The 25,707-nt window shown below is 60.6% G+C and overlaps 4 protein-coding genes across 9 annotated transcripts in view; 2 read left to right on the top strand and 2 right to left on the bottom strand.

Annotated features, from left to right (window-relative positions):
- Positions 1–1,092: 1,092 nt before the first annotated feature.
- LOC141916029 (cytosolic purine 5'-nucleotidase-like) lies at positions 1,093–6,561 on the top strand. The gene is made up of 18 exons (XM_074808065.1): positions 1,093–1,235; positions 1,705–1,778; positions 1,887–2,004; positions 2,076–2,171; positions 2,274–2,365; positions 2,472–2,529; positions 2,661–2,754; positions 2,902–2,955; positions 3,067–3,150; positions 3,296–3,337; positions 3,418–3,525; positions 4,291–4,357; positions 4,435–4,605; positions 4,806–4,857; positions 4,948–5,008; positions 5,104–5,280; positions 5,428–5,529; positions 5,645–6,561. The coding sequence occupies exons 1-18, from the start codon at positions 1,147–1,149 to the stop codon at positions 5,699–5,701; spliced, it is 1,596 nt and encodes a 531-aa protein (XP_074664166.1). The 5' UTR covers positions 1,093–1,146; the 3' UTR covers positions 5,702–6,561.
- A 685-nt stretch (positions 6,562–7,246) lies between these two features.
- Positions 7,247–14,861, bottom strand: CKAP2L (cytoskeleton associated protein 2 like). 2 transcript variants are annotated; one of them, XM_074808179.1, is made up of 9 exons: positions 14,789–14,861; positions 13,622–13,688; positions 11,714–11,783; positions 10,232–11,358; positions 9,597–9,789; positions 8,800–8,955; positions 8,205–8,268; positions 7,741–7,888; positions 7,247–7,648 (listed from the first exon to the last, which is right to left on the bottom strand). In XM_074808179.1, the coding sequence occupies exons 1-9, from the start codon at positions 14,814–14,816 to the stop codon at positions 7,405–7,407; spliced, it is 2,097 nt and encodes a 698-aa protein (XP_074664280.1). In that variant the 5' UTR covers positions 14,817–14,861; the 3' UTR covers positions 7,247–7,404. The 2 variants fall into 2 exon arrangements, with proteins under 2 accessions (XP_074664280.1, XP_074664281.1); XM_074808180.1 differs by lacking the exon at positions 7,247–7,648 and having other exon boundaries at positions 7,750–7,888; positions 8,205–8,302.
- Positions 14,862–15,868: 1,007 nt separating this feature from the next.
- On the bottom strand, positions 15,869–17,539 carry LOC141916012 (interleukin-1 receptor antagonist protein-like). Its single transcript, XM_074808037.1, has 6 exons — positions 17,405–17,539; positions 17,269–17,317; positions 16,973–17,162; positions 16,695–16,865; positions 16,440–16,585; positions 15,869–16,352 (listed from the first exon to the last, which is right to left on the bottom strand). Exons 1-6 carry the CDS (start codon positions 17,443–17,445, stop codon positions 16,140–16,142), a joined length of 810 nt encoding a protein of 269 aa, XP_074664138.1. The 5' UTR covers positions 17,446–17,539; the 3' UTR covers positions 15,869–16,139.
- Positions 17,540–19,635: 2,096 nt separating this feature from the next.
- OGDH (oxoglutarate dehydrogenase) overlaps positions 19,636–25,707 on the top strand; it is a 36,155-nt gene continuing 30,083 nt past the window's right edge. For 4 of the 5 annotated variants that reach the window (XM_074808299.1, XM_074808296.1, XM_074808300.1 and 1 more), the window contains exons 1-2: positions 19,636–19,715; positions 22,887–23,136. In XM_074808299.1, the coding sequence (XP_074664400.1) occupies positions 22,915–23,136 (222 nt within the window). In that variant the 5' untranslated portion in view covers positions 19,636–19,715; positions 22,887–22,914. Of the gene's footprint in view, positions 19,716–20,892; positions 21,040–22,886; positions 23,137–25,707 lie in introns of those variants that run through there. The other variant, XM_074808297.1, reaches the window with a different exon arrangement.

The following is a 25,707-nucleotide window of genomic DNA, read 5'->3' as shown; positions in this document are numbered from 1 at the left end:
GCCCTGGGCTGCACCCCAGCCCTGCCTGGGGGGGTTATCGTAGCCCCACACCTGGGGGGCAGCTCCTGGCCCTGTTACCAGCCCCTGTGGCCCCCCAGCCTCAGGGCAGGAGCCGTTCCTGCCCTGTCCCCAGCCCCGGGGTGCCCCAGCGATGCTCCCTCCTGTCCTGGGGCGCCCAGCCCTGGTCAAGGCCGGGCAGGGGGACCCACGTCAGCGCGTTGGCACCAGGGTGTTGCAAGATCTGCGGGCGATTGCAGTGGGACCCGGGACTGGCACTGGGCCGGGGGGGGTGGGTGGGGGGCAGCCGGGACACCCGGGGCTCTGTGGGGGTGCTGAGCCCTGCCTGGGGGTAGAGGGATGGGGAACACGCGCCGGGGGGTTTGGGCTGTGCCTGGTGGAGCTGCGGGGGGATGTGACCCACTGGGGTGGGGGACGGGGCGGGGGGGGGGCATTTCCCACCGGGACTGGGCCCTGTCCCACGGGACGTGGGTGCCCCCTCCTGTCCCTCCGGTGTGAGGTGCTGGGGGTGGCCCCTGCTGCTGGACACCCCCCCCCCCCTCACTCTGCCGCGCAGCACCCCCCAGCTCCCGCCCCTCTCGGGGGGGTTGGGGCGCCCATCGGGGTGGCGGCGGGGCCGGTCCTTGACCCCGGTTAATGATTCGCCGCCGGTCGCTCCCCGCTGCCAGCGGCCCCGCTGGGCAAACACCGGCCCCGGGGGCTCCGGGCCGGGCGCCCGCGGCCGCTCCTGGCGCCGTCGGGGCCGGGGCCGTGGGAGGCCGCTTCCTCCGGGGGGGGCGGCTTGGGCACCGCGGGGGGAAGGGGGGGCTGGGGGGCACGGCCCGGGAGGGGCACGGTCTGGGGGGGGGGAGCCCCTTTTGGGGGTGCACGGGGCAGCAGCGCCCCGTTTGGGGGTGTATGGGCGGGCGCTGCCCCATGTGGGGGCGCACGGCGGGGGGGGGGGGGCACTGCCCCATTTTGGGGGTCACCACCGCCCCGTTTTGGGGGTCACCACCACGGTGTGCCCCGAGTCCCGTCCCGGCTGTTCGCCCGGGGGGGGCCGGGCCGGGGCCGGGGCCGGGTCGGGGCGGTCCCGCGGGGCCCCGTTAAAGCGGCGGCGGCCGGAGGCGGCGGCCGGAGGCGGCGGCGATGGGCAGCGAGGGGGAGCGGGGCCCGGCGGCGGCTCCGGGCCCGGGACAGGGCGACCCGCGGGCGCTGCGGAGGGACTGCCAGCACCGGTGGGACCGGGGGGGACCGGGGGGGACCGGGGGCAGCAGGACCTGAGGGTGCGGGGAAAGGGGGGGGGCGGGTATTGGGGGGATACGCTGGGGGCAGTGGGTCTTCGGGAAAGGACCCCCCGGGTGTGCAGGTGTGGGGGAGGACTCGGGGGGGGCAGGGGGGGGCAGAGGCCCTGGGGTGACCCCTCATGTGGAGACGCCAAAAGAGGGGGCTCACCATCCCCCCTCCCTGCCATGTCGTCGTGTGTGTCCCGTGTGTCCCGTCTCCCCCCCCCTCGGCTCCATTTCCAGCTCAAAAGCCCATTTTTCTGCTCCAATAACTCTCTGTGGGGCCCCTGGGCCAGGGCGGGTGCGTGGCCCCCCCCAGCCCCCTGGCCAGGGACAGAGGAAGTGGGGAGGGGTCCCCATCCCCTCCTCCACGCCACCCCCAGTCCTGGACACCCCATAACCCCCCCCCGCTCATCCCCAGCATCTTTGTCAACCGGAGCCTGGCGCTGGAGAAGATCAAGTGCTTCGGCTTCGACATGGACTACACCTTGGCCAGTGCGTTTTTGGGGTGCAGGTGGGGGGACTGAGGCAGGGTGGGGGGCGGTGGGACCCCTCAGCCCCTGCCCACACCGCCCTTCTGCCCCCCCCCCCCCCCCCCCGCAGTGTACAAGTCCCCCGACTACGAGGAGCTGGCCTTTGCCCTGCTGCTGGAGCACCTCGTCTCCATCGGGTACCCCCACGAGATCCTCGCCTACAAGTATGATTCCACCTTCCCCACACGGTGAGTTTGGGGGGGGGCACAGGGTGAGGGTGTCAGTGGGACCCCCCCCGCTGACGGGGTGTGTGGCGCAGGGGGCTGGTTTTCGATGCCCTGTACGGGAACCTGCTGAAGGTGGATTCCCACGGGAACCTGCTGGTCTGCGCCCACGGCTTCCGCTTCCTCAAGGGGTGAGTCTGGGACCCCCCACCCCGGGGGCTGAGGTGGGGGGCGGGGGGGGAAGGCCGAGGGGGACCCTTGGTATGGGGTACAGCTCCATGCTCCCTCCCCAGGGCCGAAATTCTCCACTATTACCCCAACAAGTTCATCCAACGGGACGACATGAAGCGCTTCCACATTCTCAACACCCTCTTCAACCTCACGGGTGAGACCCTGCCCCCCCCCCCACCTCCTGCCCCCCCCCCCCCCCCCATCGTGGGGTGCTGTCCCCTGTCCCCTGCGTCCCTTCTCACAGCCCCCTCCCCCGCCAGAGGCCCACCTCTATGCCTGTCTCGTGGACTTCTTCACCAACTGCTCCAGATATGTCAAGTAAGAGGGAGATGGTGGGTGGGGGCTGGGACCTGGTGGATCTGGGGGGGGGGGGGGGGGGGGTGTGTGTGTGTGGTGTGGTGTGTGTGTCTTCACCCCCCTCACCCCCCACCTTTTCCCGACTGTTACAGCTGCGACACCGGCTACAAGCACGGGAACCTCTTCATGTCCTTCCGCAGCATGTTCCAGGACGTGCGTGAGGCCATGGACCACGTCCACCTCTCGGTGGGTGCAGTGGGCAGGGGGCTGCGGGGGGGGGGTGTGTGTGTGGGGGGGGGGGGGGGGGTGTGTGTGTGTGTGTCACTGGGGGGGATGCTGAGGGTGCTCCCACCTCGGCGAGGTTTTAGCCAGCCCCACCCATCCCCTCTGCAGGGCTGCCTGAAGGAGAAGACGCTGGAGAACCTGGAGAAATATGTGGTGAAGGATGTGAGTGTCTGTGGACCCCCATGGATCCCCCCCACCCCCCTCCTCCAGCCCCCTCGGCCAGGTCCCAGTGGCCCCCCTGGCCCCCCCCCGTGCTGACTTGCCCCTTGCCAGCCCCGTGTGCCGCTGCTGCTGAGCCGCATGAAGGAGGTGGGGAAGGTCTTTCTGGCCACCAACAGCGACTATAACTACACCGACGTGAGTAAGGGGTGTCTGTGTCCATCCCCCCACACCCCGGGTCCAGCCTGCCCTGGGTGGGGGGCACCTGGAGGGGGGGGGGCGAAGCGCAGGCAGGGCTCTGCCCTCCCGGGGGACAGCGGTGCAGCCCCTGGTGTCCTTGCAGGCCATCATGTCCTACCTGTTTGACTTCAGCAATGGGGACAAGGTGAGTCTGTCCCTGGTGTGAGCCGGGGGGGGGTGCAGGGTGCTATTGGCAGCCCCTCGCTGACACCCCGACACCCGCAGACCGTGGCCCCACAGCGCCCCTGGCGATCCTATTTCGACCTCATCGTGGTGGACACCCGCAAGCCGCTCTTCTTCGCCGAGGGCACCGTCCTGCGCCAAGTCAACACGGTGGGAACCCCACCACTGCTGCGGGGTCAATTTGCTGTTGGGTGGGCACCGAGTGGGCACAGTTAACGGTACCTGTTGGTTGCCAGCCGGCTCAACAGGAGCCAGCAGTGTGCCCAGGTGGCCAAGAAGGCCAATGGCATCCTGGCTTGTACCAGCCCTGGCGTGGCCAGCAGGGACAGGGAAGGGATCTGACCCCTGTGCTCGGCACTGGTGAGGCCGCCCCTCGATGAGTGGGTTCAGTTTTGGGCCCCTCACTCCAAAAAGGCCCTTGAATGACTCGAGCGTGTCCAGAGAAGGGCAACGGAGCTGGTGCAGGGTCTGGAGCACAGGTGTGATGGGGAGCGGCTGAGGGAACTGGGGGGGTTTAGTCTGGAGAAGAGGAGGCTGAGGGGAGACCTCCTGGCCCTCTGCAACTCCCTGAAAGGAGGGTGCAGAGAGGGGGGATGAGTCTCTTGAGCCAAGGAACCAGCGCCAGGACAAGAGGGAATGGCCTCAAGCTGCGCCAGGGCAGGGTCAGACTGGCTCTTAGGAAGGATTTCTTTGCAGAAGGGGCTGTTGGGTGTTGGAATGGGCTGCCCAGGGCAGGGGGGGAGTCCCCATCCCTGGAGGGGTTGAAGAGTCGGGTTGAGCCAGCGCTGAGGGATCTGGTGGAGTTGGGAACGGTCAGGGTGAGGTTCATGGTGGGGCTGGAGGAGCTTCAAGGGCTTTTCCAATCCAGATGGTTCTGTGATACCTGCCCCCACCTGGGGTCTTTTTCTCCCGCAGGACACAGGGAAGCTGCGCATCGGCACGTACACCGGCCCGCTCCAGCACTGCGCCGTCTACTCTGGCGGTGAGCACCCGGCCGGGCTCTGCGGGCAGCACAGGGGAACGTGCCCGCGCTGTCGCCCTGACGTCTGGCTGTCGCAGGCTCCTCGGATGTGGTGTGTGACCTGCTGGGTGTGAAGGGCAAAGACATCCTCTACATGGGGGACCACATCTTCGGGGACATCCTCAAGTCCAAGAAGCGACAGGGCTGGCGCACCTTCCTGGTGGTGCCTGAGCTGGCCCGGGAGCTGCAGGTCTGGACAGAGAAGAGCGGTGAGCAGCACCCGGCCAGGGACACGGACCCTGCCCGGCCAGGGACAGAGCCAAGCCCAGCTGGGAGAGGTGGCCTGGAGCCTCCTGTCCCCTTCAGTGACAAAACTGGGCCCAGTGGGATGTGCCCCGACAGCCCTTGCTGGTCGTGCCAGGCGGTGGGGGACGTTGCCCGCACTGAGCTGGCCCCATTGCACTTGCAGAGCTGTTCGAGGAGCTGCGGAGCCTGGACCTCTTCCTGGCAGAACTGTACCAGTGAGTTGGCACAGGATGGGTGGGGGGGGTGCGCAGGCACCCATGGGGGCCCCTCCCGGCGAGCCCCCAGCTGGGTCTCTCCCACTCCAGGCACTTGGACAGCGGCAGCAGCGAGCGCCCAGACATCAGCTCCATCAAACGTCGGATCCAGGTGATGCCCGGGGCACCGACCCAGCTGGCACCGATCCCCCCCACGGGGACCCCCCGGGGGGCGTTGGGTCCCTGACCATCCCGCTGCACCCACAGAAAGTCACGCACGAGATGGACATGTGCTACGGGAAGATGGGCAGCCTCTTCCGCTGCGGCTCGCGCCAGACACTCTTCGCCAATCAGCTGATGCGCTACGCAGACCTCTACGCTGCTTCCTTCATCAACTTCCTCTACTACCCCTTCAGCTACCTCTTCCGGGCACCCCCCGTTCTGGTACGCAGCTCCCATCCCTCCCCTCCACTCACCCCCCTGCCTCAGTTTCCCTCCCTGGATACGGGGCTGATGGAGGCAGTTGGTGGGCACCCGACCCCTCGGCTGGTCGGTACCGGCCCCTCTCTGCACGCCCTCTCCCCGCCGCAGATGGCACACGAGTCGACGGTGGAGCACAGCCGCCTGGATGTGGGGGAGGCAGGCACAGCCCTGGCCCCCTGGCTGGCCCAGCATGGCCACCCTGGCCAGCAGGTGGGTGGCGGGGCACAGAAGCAGCTGGAGGCTGCAGGCATGGGAGTCCCAGCACTGGCCCCCTGATGCCGGTGGGGTCCTGTGCCCGCTGAGCCCCCCACCACTTCCATCTCAGGTTGCTGGGGTCCCGCAGGACTCCAGCGGGGAGGAAGAGGATGATGGAGAAGCCTGAGTCCCCCCCAGCGCCAACAGCTGCTGAGCTGGCAGGTGCCACCCCCAGGACAGCGTTCGGTGGCCCTGGACCACTTGCGCTGCCAGCGGCAGACTGAAGCCACCCATGGTCAGCCACCCCTCCAGTGGCCACAGGATGGCTGGTAGCTTGCCAATGCCCCAGGCCACGCCTCTGTCCCTGCAGTGGGGCCCTTCTCCCGACGGAGCCGGGAGTTGGGAGAAGGGCCCCCCATGAGCTGCCCGTGCCCCCACTTTCACTCATGGCCCCCCCTGGCATCAGCCGCGTCTCGCAGCCCTCTCGCTGCCGGCCTGGGGCTGCCCAGCAGTGGGCAGAGCTGGCAGCGCCGCTGCTCCAGGTACCGCTGGAAACCCCCTTTGCACCGTCTGGTGGTCCCAGCAGCTGCCACCCCCCCAGCTCGGGTGCCCCAGGCTCCGGGTGGAGGGAGGTGGATGTTGCTTAAGCATAGGAGGGCTCTGGAGGCAACTGCTACTCCCTGGAAATCCCTTTTACCTGCTATTACCCTCTTCTGTTTTCTATCCTTTTCTATTTATAGAAGATACTCAAACTCCTGGCACCACAGAGACAGAAAATTGGCCATTTTAAAGGAAAATTGCTTTGCCCCCGAGCCTGGGAAATGGGGGCAAAGGGCAGTTCTCAGATCCAGCAGCTGGGACAAGTGCAAGCCCCTGGGCAGAGGGTGGCAGCCCCAGGACACCCCCCCCACCTCTGTCAGCACCATCCTGCACCCCAGAGGAGAGGGCCGGGCCTGCCCTGCTCCCCAGACCCACGCCAGGACTTCCAGCTACCGCTCTCCAGACTTCCTCCAGCATCGAGGTTTCTCAATAAAGATGCTGAGCCAATCCTGGTGGTGGCCATTTTGGGAGGAGGAAGGGTGGGATGAGGCCAACACTGCTGATTGCTGGGGACAGCAATGTGACAACAGGGCTCCCCCGCCTTCATGGCGGCCGTATCGCCTTCGTCCTCTCCTCACAGCAGCGAAGCCGGGCTCAGTCCCAGCTCCTCGTGCCGCTGCTCAACTCTGGGCAGCCCTTGAGGGAGCAGGGGAGGCTGCTGCAGGGCCTTGAGCGCACTAACGGGGCTCAGCTGAGCCCACAGGCCTGTCCCCGACCCCCAGCCACACCCAGGGGTGCGCAAGCCCGGCCTGCTGCCTCCCAAGGGCCTCTGCACCCCCTGCGGGAGCCTCCTCAGGGCCCGTGCGGGAGCTGCTGGGCCCCGCGGGTACCCCGGCCCCTCCGGCCCCTCGCCAGTCTGGCGCAGACACGGGGTCTGCACGTGGGGACCAGCCAGGTGCTGTCTGGGCAGGGCACAACGCAGCAGCTCTGGAGCAAATCCCTTGGGCTAACGCTTCCGAGAGCGCAGAAGGTGCCTGGAGCGCTGCAGAGCCTGACCGAGAGCATCCTACAGCAGGAAAACGGGGGCGTCACGTCACAGCAGAGGAGCCAAGGGCAGGCCCAGGGGACGCAGCCCACGTCTCCAACCCCGCACCTTGCGCGCTACTCACTAGGCCACGCTGCATCTCTACTGCAAGTGTTTATACTTTTAAAACAGTACCTATATATTTGTAACAGGCTTATTATGTGCCACCCCTGCATATTTACATTTGGGAGGCAACAAGAAAAGTCAGTGAAGTGCATGCAAGGCAGTACGGGGGAGCAAGCAACCTGCACCTCCCCAGGAATCCCTCAGCAGCACTCTGGGGGATACACACTCAACCCCTCCAGCTCCGCCACCTCTGGCAAAGCCTTGTTTTTCCGGAAGAAGAACTGAGTCTGCTCTTCAACATCCAGGATTTCCCTGAGGGATGACACCACAGGGTCATGGTCCTTCAGCATCTCTGGATAGCAGCTCCCAGCCCGCTCTATCCGCAGCGAGCGCCGCACTGGCGTCAGGAATTTCAGCTCCGGGCCCTCCAGCAACTCCTTTTGTCTGTGGGAAGGACAAGAGTTTTTAGGTAAATCCTGCAGAGGAGAGCTGGCCCAGAGGGTGCTTGCTGCCAGGAGCGGGCAGCTCAGCCTTACCTGGCTGCAGACGTAACTTGTAACTTGACTGAGACGGGCAGGCTGGTCACGGACCTCCCCGTCAGGCAGGGAGTCGCTGCCACGTGCTGCCTCTCACCTGGACAAGGTGTTGCGGGCTCCCAAGGAATGGGCTGAGCAGCTTTTTCCCCTGATGGGAGAGGAAAAGGGCAGCGTGGTTGCAGAGAGGGCAGAGAGCAGCGGCCAGGAAGGGATTACAACACCGCGGCGCTCAGACACGGGTGAGGGCGCCTTGCTGGGCCGGGACTGTGCCCGGCCCTGGCAGAGGAATCTCGCCCCATTTTTGAGGTCAGGATTCTGGACTTTCACAACACTCAGTCTCCATCAAAGTCAACGGGGACACGGGGTGCTGGGACAGATTGCAAACCATGCTGCTTCCCTGCCTGCAGCAGCAGGGAACCCCAGCCTGCCCACGCTTCCAGCCAGCCCCCACACGCACATGTTACCTTCTGATGTTTTGTCTGTAGCCTTCAAAATATCAAGGACAACTTCTCTGAGCTCCTGGAGCGGCTGCAGGAAAAGCAGAGCACAGATCAAGGTAGGCCTGACTTGGGAATGGAGACTAGAGTTAGAGCTGAACAGAAGAAAAGGTTTTTGCTGCATTGTGACACCCTGTGCTGGAGTCAGTGGTAAAAAGGCTGCAGAATTTCCCTTCTCCAAGTGAGATCTCCCAGCACCCAGGCACGGCTGGGCAGGCGTCCACCCTGACGGGGTAAACCCCACGAGATGCTGCAGTTACGCTGCCTAGAGCGGCGCAGAGCTGCCATCACGCTGCTTCCAGCTACAGCTCCGACACGGCGCAGGGTGTGTGTGTCCTCCCCATCCTCCCCCTGGCCCCGTTCATGCCCACACGGCACTGCCTGCTTGGCTGATTAAAGCCAAAGCTGTTTCTACGCGACGAAACGGGACTGGCAGCTCTAAAAAGCTTTTTTACCAGTGACTAGTGCTGCTAAACTCATCCCAAAATCCAACCCCTGGATCTTGAGGAAACCGGCTGGCGCAGAGACAGGGAGCTGCTGAAGAGAAGCGTGCCTCACTCACCACAGCACCAGCGCAGACTGCGGCTTTGTACAACCCCGTCACGTCAAAAGGGCCGCTCCGGGCCAGCAGTTTCGCTTTGCAAATCCAGAACTTGGCAAATTTCTCTGCCTGGGGCACTTGGGACAACACCGCAGAGAGCTCTTCTGTCTCGACACCCTACAAGAAGGGCAATGTCCTGGAGAAAGGTGCAATTGCAAGGGCCAGAGGTGTGCACTGGAGGAGCTGTCAGGGCGTAACCGCTCTCCCAGCGCTCTCTAGGAAAAGGAGGGTCTGAAGAGTCTGGTTTTGCAAGTCCCTGGACAGATAACAGCTTTTCTGCCTCTATTTTCCCCTTGGTAAAACAAGCCTAGAAGGGTGTTGAGGGATAGACTCTTCAGTGCTGGCACTGGCAGAGCCACTAAGTCCTGGCGCAGGGCTGGCGCTCAGCGTTCCTGGGATGACCCTCCCCAGCAGCTGTGAGGCCCACCAGGGACGTACCTCCCGCTGGCTCCATCAGCCCGGGCTGCTGCCGCAGAAATTCCTGCTGCAGACCACGCTGCCAGGTACCAGGACACCCATGCAAGCCCTGTGACTGGGTATTGCTCCATTTTCCCCCTTAGCACAGCTCACTGCGTGCCTTTGGCCTATATGTAACTCCACGGGGACTTTCACTTTCCCCACATACGATGTTACCCCTCTGGCAACTGCAGCCAAGCGAGCAAGAACGCTCCAAACGCCTCGGTGCTGCTTGGGGACATGGCCCTCAACTCCTGGGATGCTCCAGCAGAAGGTTCAAGCAGCTCCTTTCCCATTCCTACCTCCTCAACGAGCTTCAGGCACTCAGTTAATATGTTGTTGATCTTCTCCAGGCACAGCTGCTCTGGTTTCTCTTGCTTCTCTTCCACCTTGACATTCCTCCAGGACAGCTTCACTGGCTTCTTCTGAAGCAGCGTCATAGGTGGCCGCTTGTACGTCTTGCCTTTGGATGCCAACCACTCCTCCAGCTGTTTCCTGTCAAAGGACCAAGGGATCACCGTTAACCACCCCAGCAGACCGCCACCACTTGCCAGGCTACTCTTTTCCCTTGCAATTTCCCCTCTAGCCAACTTCTGCTGCTTGGGGAGAAAAAGTATATCTATCCTAAAAATGCATCCGAGCTCTAGGCTGGGAAAGGAAAACCCCCTCAAGTTTAAGTGTGCCTTGAAGATAAAACAAGAGAGCAGCTGCACGCTCTCCTCCCACGTGCTGAATTGGTGGGAGAAGAACCCAAGGTACCACCAAATCGCATCCCCACCCTCCTCTTCTCTGGGGTATCAACCTCCAACAGGCATTCACTGATAAGGGGACTTTGGACCCTGTTTTCAGCAGGTTAGTGCTGGTTCACCCAGTTAAACAGTTTAAACTCTGCTGTCCCCTGGAGGCAAGGACAGAGCTGGCCAAAGCTGCTACTTACTTACGATCTGCAGCCGATGGGGTCTTGGGAACACGCCTAGCCTGTATGCCGCTTGCCTTTGGCAGCTCTGATTTAAGCCTATCTCTCCTACTCGTAAAATCGCTCTTAATTGCTTGAGTTTTGGAGCTGTGAGGCTGGTTTTGGGGGACTGTCGCTCGGGATGCTGCTGGGCGTCCGGCAGGCACCACCTTCACATCCTTCCTACCCACCTCCCCGTTAGCCACAGGCCTTTGCTGTTGCGTGGGGCCACATGGTTTCAGGCTGGGTTTCGGGTTTGTGGTCCCCTGGGGCCTGCTGGAGGCTGCAGGTTTTACAGGAGATCTTTTCATTTGGGGCGGTCTACTGTGGTGCTTAAGACTTCCCCCCGGAAGCATGCTGAGTGGCTTTCCCACCGGTTGCCTTGCCGGATTAGTTTTTTCCTGGTTTGCCCCTGGTTTTTTATGTAGCAAATTAGTAGAAACAGTAAGTAACGGAGGGGGCTGCAACGGCTGAGTTTTGACACTTGGTTTTTGAGACGTGCTTTTTGAGCCTGGCAGAGTTTTCCTGAATTTATCCTGAACAGGCTCTACCTTAGCCTGGCAGCTATTAATTCTGCCCTTTGGGCCTGTGATGGTTCTTGACATCATGGCTGAGCTTTGCCTGTGAGCCAAGAGTCTCTTGTTCCCAAGATTGTTTCCATCAGGCTGAAAAACTCTGTTCAGCACAGGCTGTGTAGAGGCTTGTGCTCGGATGTTTTCTTTGTTGCAGCCCAGCCTGTCCTGCAGGCCCTCAGTTGGGGAGCAAGGTGACCCAGGAGGGGGGTGGTCACTTCCAGTCTGAGGTGCTGCAGCACTAACAGTCTCCTGTGCAGGCTTCTTGTTCATTGCTGGATTTTGGTGACCAGAGTTTGAATTTGGGAGCCTTCCTCTGGCCTGTGTAGTGTGGCTCATGCTTGGCACAAGCCCCGTGGGAAGATTTGTGCTCTTCCTCAGCTGCTCGGGACGCACCACCGCTGCTCTCCAGGAGGTACTTGAAGACTTCTGCTGAGCAGCGTGGCCAGTGTGCTGCGTGGATTTGGCACCAAGCTTGCCATCCCTCTGAGCACCCTTTGCCGTGTTTCTGAGAACATCCTTCTTGTTCCTGTCAACCTGGAGAGACAAAGCGAACCTCAACCCTGAGGAGAGCTCAGCTTCCTCAAACCCTGACAGCTCGCTCCTGCCCCAGCCCTGCTAGTCCAGGAGACATCCACGAGGGCCCACAGTAACAAAGCAGCTGTCAACAGAACAATAACACAACACCCACCAGCACATGGGCAGAGGATAAGTCTCCCACGCTAAGTTCGTCTGAAAAATAATTAGTTGACTTATTGACAACTATTTAGCAATCTGTTGACTGCACCCCACTTGGGGTTGGGAACTCACTACCCCGATTTGGGCATCCTGTTCTGCTCAGACTCGCTTCAAGTGTGAAATACAAAACTTGACTCAAAAGATTTCTACTTACATGCCCTAGCTTAGAAGAGGCTGGTTCTAAGGGTGGATTCAGGCAATTCGTCTGGTCCTTTAAAAAGGGTCTGTAGGAAGTCAAACAGTATATCAGGTTATTTAACAGCTGTTACAGAAAAAGTTAAATATCTAAAACACTGCTGGGTGTCTCAGTCACAGGAGCTTATGAGAAGCTTTTGGAAATCAAAAAAGCTGTCAAGAAAGTACCACGTAATATTAATTCTTTTTCTTTCTCATTGCAACAGAAAAGCAACACAAATCACTGACACCCAGGGTTGTCACAAAACTCAGGGCTTCCACTGACCACAGAAGTGACCAAAATGGTTCCTGCAGGCAGCGGGGTCGGGCAGGCAGGAGACTGCAGTAGGTGTGGAGGCTCCTGACATTGCTGCCCCGGCCACCACCCCACCTTGCCCCGCATGCTACAGACAGCCGAGGTGCATCCGAGGCGGCTGCTGCCGTGCTGCAGGTCACAGGGGTGTCTCGGGGCACATCAGCCAGGGTTTACTCTGCCACAGTGAGCTGCAGCACTGCGGCGGCTGATGCGGGAGCCCCTCAGCTGCCCAGGCGCTGGCAGCAAAGCAGGGAGGTGGGGCAGCAGCCCTGGCTGTCAGCTCCACCCTGTCCTGTCCTCCTCCTCCTCTCTGAATTGGAACCCGCTGACAGCAACCAGCTGCAGGGTTCTCCCACCCCTCCACTCCGGAGCTAGCAGCTCAGCCATTAGGGAAGATTAATGCCTGTGCAGATATTTTTCTGCAATGAAGGAGCCTGGAGAGTTATGGTATTGTCCTCTATTCTACACAAGTGGTGTATTATGCCATAAAGAAAGATCATGAATCTTCTCTCCTCATTGCTATGTGGTGTTTTCCAGAGCCTGGCACCAGGGACTGGTTGGCTCTTTCTGGTCTCTGATCCTGCTTCCCTTTATCTTCTCCCCACGGAGAGGTTTTATAGCTTCCTTTGCGCTACAATGTCATGAGAAATACTGCAATGGGGAGTCTTTCAAGCGTTCAGATTTGTCAAGCGCATCAGCAGTTTCAATTAAAAGCTTTGCAGAAAGGTGTCTCGCTATCCACAGCCTGCAAGCCGCGTATCTGCACACAGCCTGGCTCCAGAGGAACCGAGCAAGGCAGCGAAGGCGTCCCACAGCCAGGTAACTCATTTAACATTTCTTTTAAATGCACTGAAAATGCCCCTTCCTAATATTAACCTATCCCAGAAGGCCACTGAAAGCTGCCATTAAAAAGCAGCAGCAAGACTTGAACCACCCTTTCTTCAAGACCCCGTTAGGAAGCCGAGTTATTGGCAAAAAGGGCCTGTTCTGCCAGGGCTAAGATGGGAAAGTTTCACAGAGACTCAAAAAATATCCAGAAGAAACAATATCAACCAGCAGGAAATGTCAACACTCAAACCATCCCTTTGCTCCTGCTGCCAATAACTCCAGAGAGTGCTGCTGGGGTGCTGCGGGAGCAGAGCTGCCCCCGGTTGCTGCCTTGACAGTGGGACCCTGGCAGGAGGGAACTGTCTGTACGTCAGTGGATCGCTGCAGAGAGAAGACAAGCCGGGAAGTCAGCTTTACCTCAGAGAATCCCTGAGTGATTTGGGTTGGAAGGAGCTTTTACAGATCACAGAATCATTCAGGTTGGAAAAGCCCCTCGGGATCATCGAGTCCAACCCTCAGCCCGACTCTACAAAGTTCTCCCCTACCCCACATCCCCCCACAGCTCATCCAAACGGCCCTTAAACACACCCAGGGATGGGGACTCCACCCCCTCCCTGGGCAGCCTATTCCACTCTCTGACCACTCTGGCGGGGAAACATTTTTCCCTCCTGTCCAGTCTGAACCTCCCCTGTCAGAGTTTAAAGCCAGATCATCTAGTCCAACCCCAGCACCCCCCTGACTTACTTTGCACTCGGGCATTTCAGCTTTTCTTTGGCTGCTAGGTACTCCTGGAGCCATCTTCTCCGCTCTCCTGCAAAGGGAAGGTAGGAAAATGCAGCGCACACACCACAACCTTGGCATTTGAAACGCCGAGAAGAACAGATTTCTTTTACATTCACAACACTACTGTACAGGTCTCCCGCGCTCGGCAATGCTGTTCCCAGCATCCCAGAGTATTTTCATGAACGTGATACTCCCCAGGGGCTCATCGGCACATGAAGACCAGAACGCTCTGATGCTCACAGTGTGATGCCGCTCAAAACCTCAGTTGTGTGGGCCTCAGCCAGTTTGCAGAAGGAAAGGGGAGATGCTGCTGACAACTCTGCCTTAGCAATGATCCCCTAAGCCTGTCCCCTGCCGTGGCCAAGCCCTCTGCTAACACAGCGGGAAAGTGGGAAAAGCGAGGAGCATCTCAACAGAGGGGGCAGGGGATACCTCTGACAGCCTCTGCCTGGCTGCGGTACTGGGGCATCTCACGGCCGGACAGCCTGGCCTGGCTGGAGCCCAGCACCGCCCCGTCCCCAGGGCCTCACCCCGTCCCACGCTCGTCTGACAGCCCACGTGCCCAGGGCTCTGAGGGCATCTCAGTCCCTCCCCCCACCAGCCGCCTGCCCCCCAAGCCACCCCCTTCCCTTGACACTGCACCTCAAGGCTTCCACAGGGCCCCAGTCTCCCCAGCACGCCAAGGCACACCCCAATCCCCCCACCACCACATCAATACCCCATTTTGTGGGTACCCCCCTGTGCACCCCTTGAGGCACGCAACACTCTCACCCCCCCAGACCGCCCCAACGTTCCTCCCAAAGCCCCAGAAGCCACCCAGTCCCTTCCTGCCCCCTTACCCCGCCAGGCCACCCAAGCCTGCCTCAGATCACCCCCAACGCAGCACCCCCCAGATCACCCCCTGCCCCCCAGCACCCCCCATTCCACCCCCCCATTCACGATCGCCGCTGTCACCGCAGGGTCCCCACAGACCGCCCCCAGCCCACACACGGCGGGGTGTCCCCACCCCACAGGGTCCTCCGCCCCCCCGCCCCATGCCAGCCCGTGTTCCCATCACCCCTCACAGGCCCCCAGATCTCCCTCCACTCCCCCCCGACGTGCCCGCACCCCCAACCCCTCCAGCCTCACCCTGCGCGGCCGCCCCTGCCCGCTCCATGGCGGACGCTCCCCTCAGCGCGGCCAACGGCCCACCCGCCGCCACTCAACGCCGCGCCGCGCTCGCTGGCCACCGCCTTCTTCAAACCGACCAATGGAGAGCGCGAAACCGCCGGACCGGCGGGCGAGGAGAGCTCTGATTGGCTAGAGGCGGGCAGGGGGGCGGGGACAGTGAGTCCCCCTCAGCGTCCGCGCTGGGGGGCGGGACGAGGCGGGGAGCAGGGCGGATAGGGGGCGTGGCTTAACGGGACCCGGGGGCGTGGCGTGGGAGGGGGCGTGGCTTCACGGGAGCCGGGGGCGGGGCGGGGCGGGGCGGGGGGGGGCGGCGGCTGCCCCGTTAATTAGAGCCGATTTCCGGCAATTAGCGTGGGGTGGTGTAGTGTGGAATGCCGTGTCCTATGATGCCATGCCATGCCACGCCATGCCCCAGCCTGCCACACCACAGGGGGAGGTGGTGGTAGGGGTTGGGACAGAGGTGGAAGCCATGGGGGGCTGCTGGGGGCTGGGGGTGACCCCCACCCCTGGGACGGCCACCCCGGCCACATCCCCCAGCTGTGCGGTGGGGATGGGGATGGGCATGGGGATGGGGTGGTCCTGTGGGTGTGGGGTGGGTCCCAGGGCTGTGAGGCCACCCTGTACCCCTTGGGCTTTGCACCCAGGCCTGGAGAGCCCCCAAAACAGCCAAACCAGCAGGATTTTCCCATCCATAAGCCACCCCCACATCACAGAATCACAGAATCGTCTGGGTTGGAAGGGACTTTGAAGATCATCCAGTCCAACCGTTAACCCAGCACTGACCGTTCCCAACTCCACCAGATCCCTCAGCGCTGGCTCAACCCGACTCTTCAACCCCTCCAGGGATGGGGACTCCCCCCCTGCCCTGGGCAGCCCATTCCAACGCCCAACAGCCCCTTCTGCAAAGAAATCCTTCCTCAGAGCCAGTCTGACCCTGCCCTGGCGCAGCTTGAGGCCGTTCCCTCTTGGCCTGGCACTTATTACTTGGTTAAAGAGACTCATTTAACCCCTGTGAGAGCAACGAACTGAGCAACGCCATCCTGGGAAACCTTTTATTTCCATTATCAACCCCCATTCTCGATAGCAAAACCACAATATTTCCAATAAAATTATATATAAGTTAAAAGCAAGTTGGATAGACACAATAAATAGGGATAAATTGGAGTGACTCAGACCCACAGGGCCCAGAGCTGCTATTTCACATGAAATAGATGGGGAGGATGGGGGTGCCAGCGGGGGGGTTTGTACTCGGTACATACAGCCTGAAAACCGGCAACTGCCGGTTGGGTTTGTTGGGCGCGGGGGCCCCTCAGTGCCCGCTCAGCTCGTAGGTGGCAATGTTGACCTGGTCAGGCTGGTTGGTGATGCCGACGGGCTGGCGGGGCTGCAGGGAGGTGCAGATGAACCAGCCGGGGAAGGCGGCCGACTCGAAGCGCGTGGTCTTCTCGTTCGGGCTGTCCAAGCGGTAGAAGATGAAGCGGGTCAGCTCCACGCTCTCGATGTCCCTCCTGATGTCGGCTTCCTACAGTCGGTGGGGCAAAACGGGGTTAAGGGTGGGATGGACCCCCCAGCCCCATGGGGGATGGAGCCAGTGGGACCTCCAACTCACCTCCAGCTGCAGCACAGGCTCAGCACCACTCATCACACAGGACATGTAGAGTTGGAAGCCCTTGATGCCCAGCGCAACTGGCATCCGCCCAGTCCCTGCGCCACCCTGTGATGCTCGGGGACGGTACAGAGCGATGTTGAGCTTCACTGCAGAGAGAAGAGATGGCTTAACAAGTGATCTTGGGGCTGTGGGGTGGCTCCTGAGTGGTTCCAGGGTTGGGGACGGGGACATTGGGTCGGGACCGTGTCCCCTCACCTTTCCGCCCAGCATCAGGTCCTTGAAGGTGCAGGGCCACCAGCTGGGTGGGTGACTCCAGCACGAAGCACTTCTGGTCGATGTCAAGGATGTCGAAGGACTGGGAGCGGGTGTAGCGGTAGACGGGCGCCTTGGCGTAGCTGCTCTCAACCCTCTGGAAGGAGACGGGCTCTGCGGGAAGGGAGATGGTCAGGGGGATGCTGATGCTCCCAGGTCCAAGCGCATCCCCAAGAGCACCTCCCAGCTGGGGTAACACCCCCAACACCACCCCCCCTTACCAAAAATATCATCCAGAAAGCCCGCAAGGTCACTGTCAGCAAAGTCCTTGTGCGTTGGCTGCTTCAGGAGCTTGGTCATGGCCACCACAAGGATGGCAGCCCGGCGAAAGTTCCTGGCAGGGTGTTCCTTGGTCACGGTCACCTGGATGCCCACCCCGGGTGATGTCACCTCTGAGTCCAGGCGAGGTTTCTGGGAAGGAGAGGGGACATGGGGTGAGAGCCCGGCTTCAGGACGTGGGGTGAGAGCCCGGCTTCCCCATCATGGGGACCTCGCTGTTTCCACCACCCCGTGTTACCTTCTGCAGGCAGACGCAGTCAGGGTCATAAAATGTCTCCTCGTTCAGGCTGAAAGGCAAAGGGAGATGGTGAAGCCAGGGCCACCATGGCACCAGGGAGGCATCATCGTGTCCCCTCTGGCACGGCCACACTTACCTGCTGCTCTCCAGTGTGTCTAAATCGGGGACGAACGCCATCGCCGCTGCTGACTGGAAAAGCCCGGGCAGAGACCTGTCGGTACCTGTTGAGTACTGTGGCACTTGGCTGCCTGCTCCTGCCTGTCCTGCCTGCAGCGTTGCTTGGGCGCTCTCTGAGTCTGGTGTCTGTGCGCCGGGTTTTCAAGAGTCTCTGGAAGGAAGCACTGTCAGGGCGGGATTTCCACCTTTCGCAATGGGTTTGCTCAGTTCCTCTGGCGAGGCTGGGAGGGCTGGGGGGCTGGCTGCCCCCGAGCAGTGCTGTGGGGCTGTGTGAGGGGCTGTGTGTGGGGCAGAGCAGGGGGGATGCTGTGGGGTTGGTGTGTGGGACAGAGAGCAGGGGTGATGCTTCAGGACTGGGGTGTGGGGAGGAGAGGAGCAGTGATGCTTCAGGATCGGTGTGAGGGGCAGAGAGCAGGGGTGATGTTTGGGGTCAGGGTGTGGGGCAGAGAGCAGGGGTGATATTTGGGATCAGTGTGAGGGGCAGAGAGCAGGGGTGATGTTTGGGGTCAGTGTGTGGGGCAGGGAGCAGGGATGATGTTTGGGGTCAGTGTGTGGGGCAGGGAGCAGGGATGATGTTTGGGATCAGGGTGTGGGGCAGATGCTCATGTTTGGGCCCTTGGCAGCCAAGCTGACCCAGCAGGAATTGCCCCAGCCACAGCCCCATCCCACCGGGGACGCGATGACATTCACCCTCGTCAGAGCTGGGACCGCGGCTGCCCCGGAAGGGGCCGGTGGCGCAAGCACTGCTGCTCTGCCATTTCCCCACGGCTTCCTCCTGCGCTCCCGGGGCCCGTGGCACTGCGGCCCTGTGGCCGTCAGGGCCCTCTCCATCAACTCCTGTCCCCACCGTCCCCATATCAGAGGGTGCAGGACCCCACTGTCCCCCCCAGTCCCTTGTGCCCCCGGGAGATGCGGTGCCTTTCGGATCACTCCTCGTCACCACCCCGCCGGCAGCACACCCACTCCCCAGGACGCCCCATGTCCATCTGGGCTGCCAGCGGTTGCACCATGCTGGCCGGTCCAGGGAAGTGCGTGGCCGGGCTTGCGTGGCCGCGGGCTGTTGGGGTGGTTTCCTGGGGCCAGTTTCGCTTCCCAGAAGCGCTGACCAGCCCTGCGTGGCTCCTCGACTTGGGGCTGCTGCAGCCATGACTCACCCCGCAGGAAATTTCCAGAAACCCTGAAACTCCCCGGGGCGCCTCCTGCCTGCCCAGTCCTGCTCGCGCCCCCGGCCAGCTCTGCCTGTCCCCCGCGCAGGGGTGAGGCGCGCTGGCTGTCATCGTGCTGAGATGGCCCTGAAGGCCTGAGGTCCCCCAGGCCAGGGGGTCCTTCACACCATGGCAGAGGTCCCCAGGCCTTGGTGGGGATCCCCAGGGCGCTGGGGAGTGGTGGGGGGTGTCCCCACAGTGGAGGTCCCCAGGCTGTGGCAGAGGTCCCAAGGCCATACTAGTGGTCCCCCGGCCGTAGTGGGGTCCCCAGGCCGTAGTGAGGGTCCCCAGGCTGTGGTGGGGGTCGTGGGGTCCCCAGGCTGTAGTGGGGTCCCCAGGCTGTAGTGGGGGTCCCCAGGCCATGGTGGGGGTCCCCAGGCTGTGGTGGGGTCCCCAGGCTGTGGTGAGGGTCCCCAGGCCATGGTGGGGTCCCCAGGCCGTGGTGGGGTCCCCAGGCTGTGGTGGGGTCCCCAGCTGTGGTGGGGGTCCCCAGGCTGTGGTGGGGTCCTCAGGCCATGGTGGGGGTCCCCAGGCCATGGTGGGGTCCCCAGGCTGTGGTGAGGGTCTCCTGGCCGTGGTGGGGGTCCCCAGGCCATGGTGAGGGTCCCCAGGCCATGGTGGGGTCCCCAGGCTGTGGTGAGGGTCCCCTGGCCGTGGTGGGGTCCCCAGGCCATGGTGGGGTCCCCAGGCTGTGGTGAGGGTCCCCTGGCCGTGGTGGGGGTCCCCAGGCCATGGTGGGGTTCCCCAGGCCGCGGTGGGGGTCCCCAGGGAGTATTAGGGGTTCCTCGGCCGAGGCCTGACGCGAGAGCCGCGCCGGGTAACCATGGCGACCGCCCCCCCCCGGTCCCCGCGGCCCAGGCCCCGCCTGGCCCCGTCCCCGGAGCTTCCCCCGCTCGGCGCGCGCAGGCGCCTGGGGCCGGGCTCGGCTCGGGGCGCGCGGCAGGCGGGGGCGTGGCGACGCGGTGACGCAGCGCTCGGGGCGGGGCGGCGCGGGGCGGGGCGGCAGCCGGCGGTTGGGGGCCGCTGTCAGAGTCGGGGCCACGAGTGGGGCGGCCGGACGCGCCGGTGGGTACCGCGGCGGGGCCGGGCGGCGGGGCGGGGCCGGGCCGGGCCGGGGCGAGCGGCAGGGCCGGGGGGCGGGGGGAGGGCGCGCGGGGCCGGCGGGGCCGCGGCAGCGCTCCGGTGTCCTTGGCGCCGCCGCCCGGGCGCCTCGGGGCGTGGGGGGGGCGGGACTGGTGCTAGAAGGGCAGCCCGGCGCGGCCAATGGGAACGCGGCTCGGCGCCTCGTCACGCTCCCATAGGCGGGAAGGTCGGGCGCTGATTGGGTGGGCGTGCAGCGGGGGCGGGCCCGGCGCGCGCGCTCCTGTGGCTGCCGGGCCGCGCGCGGCGGGCGGGGTGTCCCGCGGCCCCTTCCCGCGCCCGCCCGCACGTGGGGCCCCCCCGGCCCGGCCCGGCCGGCGGGTGCATCCCCCGCTCCGAGCCGGCGGCGCCTCCCGCGGCGGCACCGGGGGGGCTGAGGCGGGCGGGGGCTGTGGGACACCCCCTGGAGAGGGTCAGCGCCTGACTCCGGTGCCCCGGGGGCCCGCGGCTGCCCCGGGCCCGAAGCGCCAGTGCTGGAGCAGCTGGGCCCAGAGCCCGCGGCCCTGGGACAGCGCTGGGCCCGCCGCTGCCTTTAACGCCGAATTTGTTCTGTTTTTAACCCCCCAAAACAACCAATTCCCACCTAACTGCCTTCAGGGGCAGCTGTCACAGACTCCGGCTGCCAGAGGTCAAATTTAGCACCTTAATCTGCTTAACGGTACGTTCTCGCCCGTCCCAGACGTTAATCTGTTACGAATATTCCTGTTGTTTGACCTCTCGGTGAAATTTGGGCTGTGGTCCAGCTGTGCCCACGACGGCCTGGCCAACAAGCCGGGGCTTCCTCTCCTTACTCCCTCTTCAGCTGTAACTCTGTGCATGAACTTTGTGTTCGTGTGTGACCCCTGTATCGGTTATCTCGGGCTCGGTTTCCTACGTTCTTGCTCCTGGTTGTTGTGTGCTCTTTTGATTTGCATCGGAAACATTCCTGCTCCGAGCTCGCCCTGGTCCGTGGCGCGGCATGGACTTGTGCGCCTTCGGGAAGCCAACCCTTTCTGCGAGAGACCCTCAAAAGACCAGCTGGTTCTGCTCATTTTGGGTTAAACCCTGGCATTAACCCCCCTGTTTTCCAGAGAGGTCACCGGGACGCTGCTGAGCAGCAGCACCGAAACCAGACACCAAAGCCAGAGACACCGCCGACTCTTTCGTCCTAAAGCTTTTTCCCTGCCATGTGCATTCTTGTGCGCCGACGCCCAGTTCAGTCGGCTCTCTAAAATATCTGCCCGTATTACGCTGCTTACATCTGAGGAGGGTAAGCTGGGAAAACATCTAGTGCTGCCACACTCGCTGTGCTGCTCCTGCCTGCCATTTCTTGCCTGTTGTGGTCCTGGTTTGACTGCGGGCAGAAGGGAGCAAGCAGGGTGGAAAGGACGAGTGGTCTTTCCTTTTTTCTTTGGGTAAATCTGTAAATCGCTTTGGCTGAGTTAGAGTGATCCCAGGTCTTCCTCGGGCTCTTTGGACCAAAATCTTGTGTTTTGAGGCAGGAAGTGTAGCTGCTGTCATGCCAAGGAGCCAGAACTAGATTCAGCAAAGCGAATCTGAAAGCGTGGCTGATGAAACACCGGTGATGAAGGTGTATTTTTTTTCTCCACTCTGCTGTGAAACTTCATTTTAATCTGGTGAACGCTTGATAGCTGCTTTGACATTGGGCTGCTGCTCGTTAAACTGGTCGGGGATATGGAAGCTGGCCAGTTGGGTCACCTCCAGCCTCGGGTCCTGCCTTTTGCGGGAGGAGCTGGATGGAAAGGGCAGCTCCAAGAGGAGCTGGCTCCAAGTGCTTCCCTTGAGATGATTTTGCTCCAGCGCTTTCCCTTGGGCTGCGGCTGCTGGTTGGATGTGTGTAACGGGGAGCGTGGTTAACCCCAGGCCTCCCTGTCCTCGCCGGGCTGCACCCCACCATGAGCTGCAAGGTGGACGTTGCTGGTGGACCTTTGAGAGGTCCCACGCTGGCTCTGGGTTGCTTTTCTGGGTTTTCTGGGCAGGGGAGAGCCCCTCTCTGGGTCCTTCCACCGCGTTGGCCTTCTTGGGTCTGAGCTTTTACAGAGAAGCAATGAAGTGGTCTGTCCTGGAGCCAACATCCCAAGTGCTTTGCACCACCATGCCTCTACTTTGTGAGGGGTCTTTCCCAGAGATGGTTTCTTCCCAGCTTTATCCCGGTGCATGTAACCCAAACAAGTGACTTGGCCAAGCAGAGTGGTTGTGGGGTGAGTTACACAGCAAAAATTGAGGCCAAGACCCTCTACCTGGGGGAGCGATGGAAAAGGCTTCCATGCTGGGTCAGCATGATGAGAGTTGTCCTGCAGCTTGCGCAGACCTGGAGGAGTGTGCCCTGCTAGACTCGATCAGCTCCGTGTGAATAAAACGTGATGTTCAGTGTTCAAATCCAGCTGGTAACAATTTTTTTCCAGCACCTTTCTGGGCACGGTACTTTAAAGTACTTTTCTTTAAATTTGTACGACGTCCCTGCAGATGGGATGTTGAAGGGCCAAAGCATCCAACTGCTGCTGGAATCGGGAGTTTCATAGAGAGGATTTTCCTGTTTAAAACAAACAGAAAGAGGATTCTCAGAGGAAGAATTAAAAAATCAAAAGAAATCAAAGAATACTTTATGGATTTATTATTGGAAAAGGTGTAGGTGTCGTTGGCTAAGAACTAAAGAGGAAAGCTCTGGGGGAACATGATACCTTGTACCATGAATCCGGGCTGTGTTTCACCATCAAGCGTGCCTCATTTTGTACGGTGCTGATATAAAAAGGTGCGGGTGGCTTTGATGTGCAGCGGCTCATTTGAGGCTGGTGTTGGGAACCCCACCAAGCAAATCCACTTTTCACTGTTGCATCGGGGGAGATGACGGTGCCATGCAGCAGGGATGGGGGAGGCAGACCTGGCCGTGTCGAGCATCTTGAGCAAAAACTGTTTCCCAGCCCTCAGGGATTTGGCTGTGGGATGAGGCGGATGGATTAATCCGAATTAAAAACTGATCCTAAGTTCAGTTCTCCATGCTTGGGGCTGACAGGGGGGTGGGTGGAGCGGGGGTGGTCTCTGCTCTGCGCTCTCCTGCAGTAATTTCTAACCCACTTTTCCCTTCTCTCCCAACAGGAACTTGTGTGGAGGCAACAGGACAAACATGCTTAACTTAAGGACTTGTGCGGCAAAGCTGAGGCCGTTGACGGCCTCACAGACTGTAAAGACAATTTCCCAACACAGGCCGGCAGCACCCAGGACGTTTCAACAGATCAGGTGCTACAGCGCACCGGTGGCTGCCGAGCCTTTTTTGAGTGGGACTAGTTCAAACTACGTGGAGGAAATGTATTATGCTTGGCTGGAAAATCCCAAAAGTGTACATAAGGTAAGGAGCAACCTTGCCAGGATATCGCCTTCGCTTCTCTCTCTGTATCTGAGCAGTGGGTTCAGGTAAGTGCACACGTCCGAAGGAGGATTGAATTCGGCCGGATGGTTGTGGATGGTCCTTCTGCCTTGCTTTGCCCGAAAGAAACATCAGCAATTCCTTGAGCAAGAGCCAAGAGGAGCTTCTCTGTTCAAGAGGGAATGCCGTGGGCTTGTGGGACGCAGGCAGCATCCTGGATCACAGCGGATACAAAGAATGCCTTCTGGAAATCCACCTTTAACCAACTCCTGATGCTTCATTTTTTCCAGCTCTGATGGCTCATCAGGAGGATTTATTCTGGAATGGAGGATGGGGGGGGGAAGGCAGGGAGGGTATTTTCTACATCTTGACTGGTTTCCTTTTTGCTTCAGGCACGGGTGGTGTTACATGTTGGGGCTGTAGCTAAGCTTGACTCTGAGCTTGTGGGCATAAAGCCAGATTGCTGATCTGCAGCCTGGGGAGGGGGACTGGGTCTGGTGGCCAGGGGGATTTCCACCAGCTGCTCCTTAACTTAAAACTGGGAAACCAACCTGGCTGTGGGCAGTATGCACAGAGGATCTGAATTACTGAAGCTCCTCCAGTCAGGAGAAGGCCAGCTCTAAAGTCGAGTCCATCAGGTGAGGGCTCAGCTGGGAAGAGGATTTCTGAAACCTGACTGCATTTTTCCCCAACCCCAGTGTTTCACAAGGAAAATGATCCCGTGTGACTAAGTCTCAGCATTACCCAGGGGATTTTTAAGGCAGTATTGTACATGTCCTGATGTAGAGCAAGGATTTTCTTTATTCAGTAGCACATGAGCAGTCTGCAAACGAGGATGTGATGGTTAAATGAGCAGTCAAGGGTGAGTAAGGAATCTCATGCCCCAACACCTGCATCAGTGTTGAGTGTATTTTTGATGGCATCAATCCCACATGTCCAAAACAGAGCCTGTAGGCTGCTGTAAAGGTATTAAGGTAGGCTCAAAGCTGGGTTTTCACAAACAATGCTGACTTTATGCTGCTTTCGAGGCGAATGGGTGGCTGAGCCAAGCAATACAGACGTGGAAAACACAATGTGTATTGATTTGGGTTGTGCCCTTTGTCAAATAGTGACTTGAGAGCTCCCCAAGCACACATACGTGTGGTGCAACCGAGTCCTTCAGAGGTGGGATATGGAATTAAAAGCCACGAATCTAAATGCTGTAGTCTAATTTAAAAACAAGTGAGGGTTACCCCACGCGTGTCCCAGTGGCAGGCACAGTTGTGTCTGTAGCAAAGAGACTTCATGGTTTGATACTGGCTTTTTAATCTACAGACCCTGCTCAGGCTTGAATGTTGCTCTGAGCAGATGTGAGAGTAAACATCAAGACTCAGTTGGCTGGGAGGTGTATTTGGGTCCTGAGGCCGGACCTGTGGATCTCTTTTGCTCTTGTTTCCTCTTTAACATAGTCCCTGTAGCTTCATCAGCTCGCCTGTAGGTAGGCAGTGAATGTGGTGCTGTGCTGGAGTCCTCATGCACGCTCAGCTGAAGAAACTGGGGGAGAAATTAGGATTGGAAGGAGCCTCTGGAGCCTCTGCTCCAGCGTGGCTATCTTGGAGGTGGCATCCAGCTTCATGGCTAGACTAGGTCACTCAGGGCCTTGTGTGCTCAAGTTTTGAGTACCTACAAGGGTGGAGCTCCCACCACCTCTCCAGGCCCCCAGTCCTGTGTTTATGGGGAAGAATTGCAAGTGTGTATTAGTCACCCCTGGAAATCAGTGTCCCTTTTAAACTACTTCTAAGTGCTTAGAGAGCAGTGCAGGAGTTGATACAAGATTTTTGCCTCCAGCGGGGCTGGGAATGGTTTCTGGCAGTAGGAGAAGCAGCATGAAAATGAAGCAGGGTCTTGTCATTGCCAGGAAGTGAACCTGACACTAGTAGTGTCAAAAGCAAGTCTTAGGAACTGCTTTTTAAACAAAATCAAGCTGGTGTCCAGCTTGGCAGAAAGGGGGTTGGACCAGGGGGTGTTGAACTAGATGATCTTTGAAAGTCCCTTCCATGCTGTGATCCTGCAAAATCCAGCTCCAGGTCCCAGAATTCTGGTGGGGTTGATACCTGAGGTTTGGTGTGGCCTTTGCTGTTGCTCTCTGATGCACTTGGCCATTGCTGTGGCTTCTGCTGTTGTTGCTGTTGACTCGTCTCTCCTGGATGGATCCCACCTCATTCTGGTGGGCTCACCAAGATCCATTCCCAGCTCCTAGCTTTGTCCCTGTCTCCTCTCTGCACTTTTTTGTAGCTCACCCCGTCCTCGATGGGGACACCGAGCTGCTGTGATAGGATCGGGGTTGTGGCCATCCCTGGTCTTGGCTTGCGAGCGGTCCCTGTCAGCCTGTGTCCCCTCTGGCATGACGCTGAAGCAGCAGTGGAGGGTGTCACCCCTGTCCCTGATAAGTGTTGGCCTCCATCCCGTTAGACACAGGGTCAGATCTGAGGGTGGAGTTCCCCAAAAAAGCCAGGCTGTCACACGGACCTGGCTGCAGCTTATCAGTTCCCTGCACAGAGCAGAGATGGGCTA

This window comes from Strix aluco, chromosome 28 (genome assembly GCF_031877795.1).
Source record: "Strix aluco isolate bStrAlu1 chromosome 28, bStrAlu1.hap1, whole genome shotgun sequence".
Classification (NCBI taxonomy): domain Eukaryota; kingdom Metazoa; phylum Chordata; class Aves; order Strigiformes; family Strigidae; genus Strix; species Strix aluco.
The sequence above is the reverse complement of the archived record's forward strand: the minus strand, read 5'-3'. Positions and strand labels throughout refer to the sequence as shown.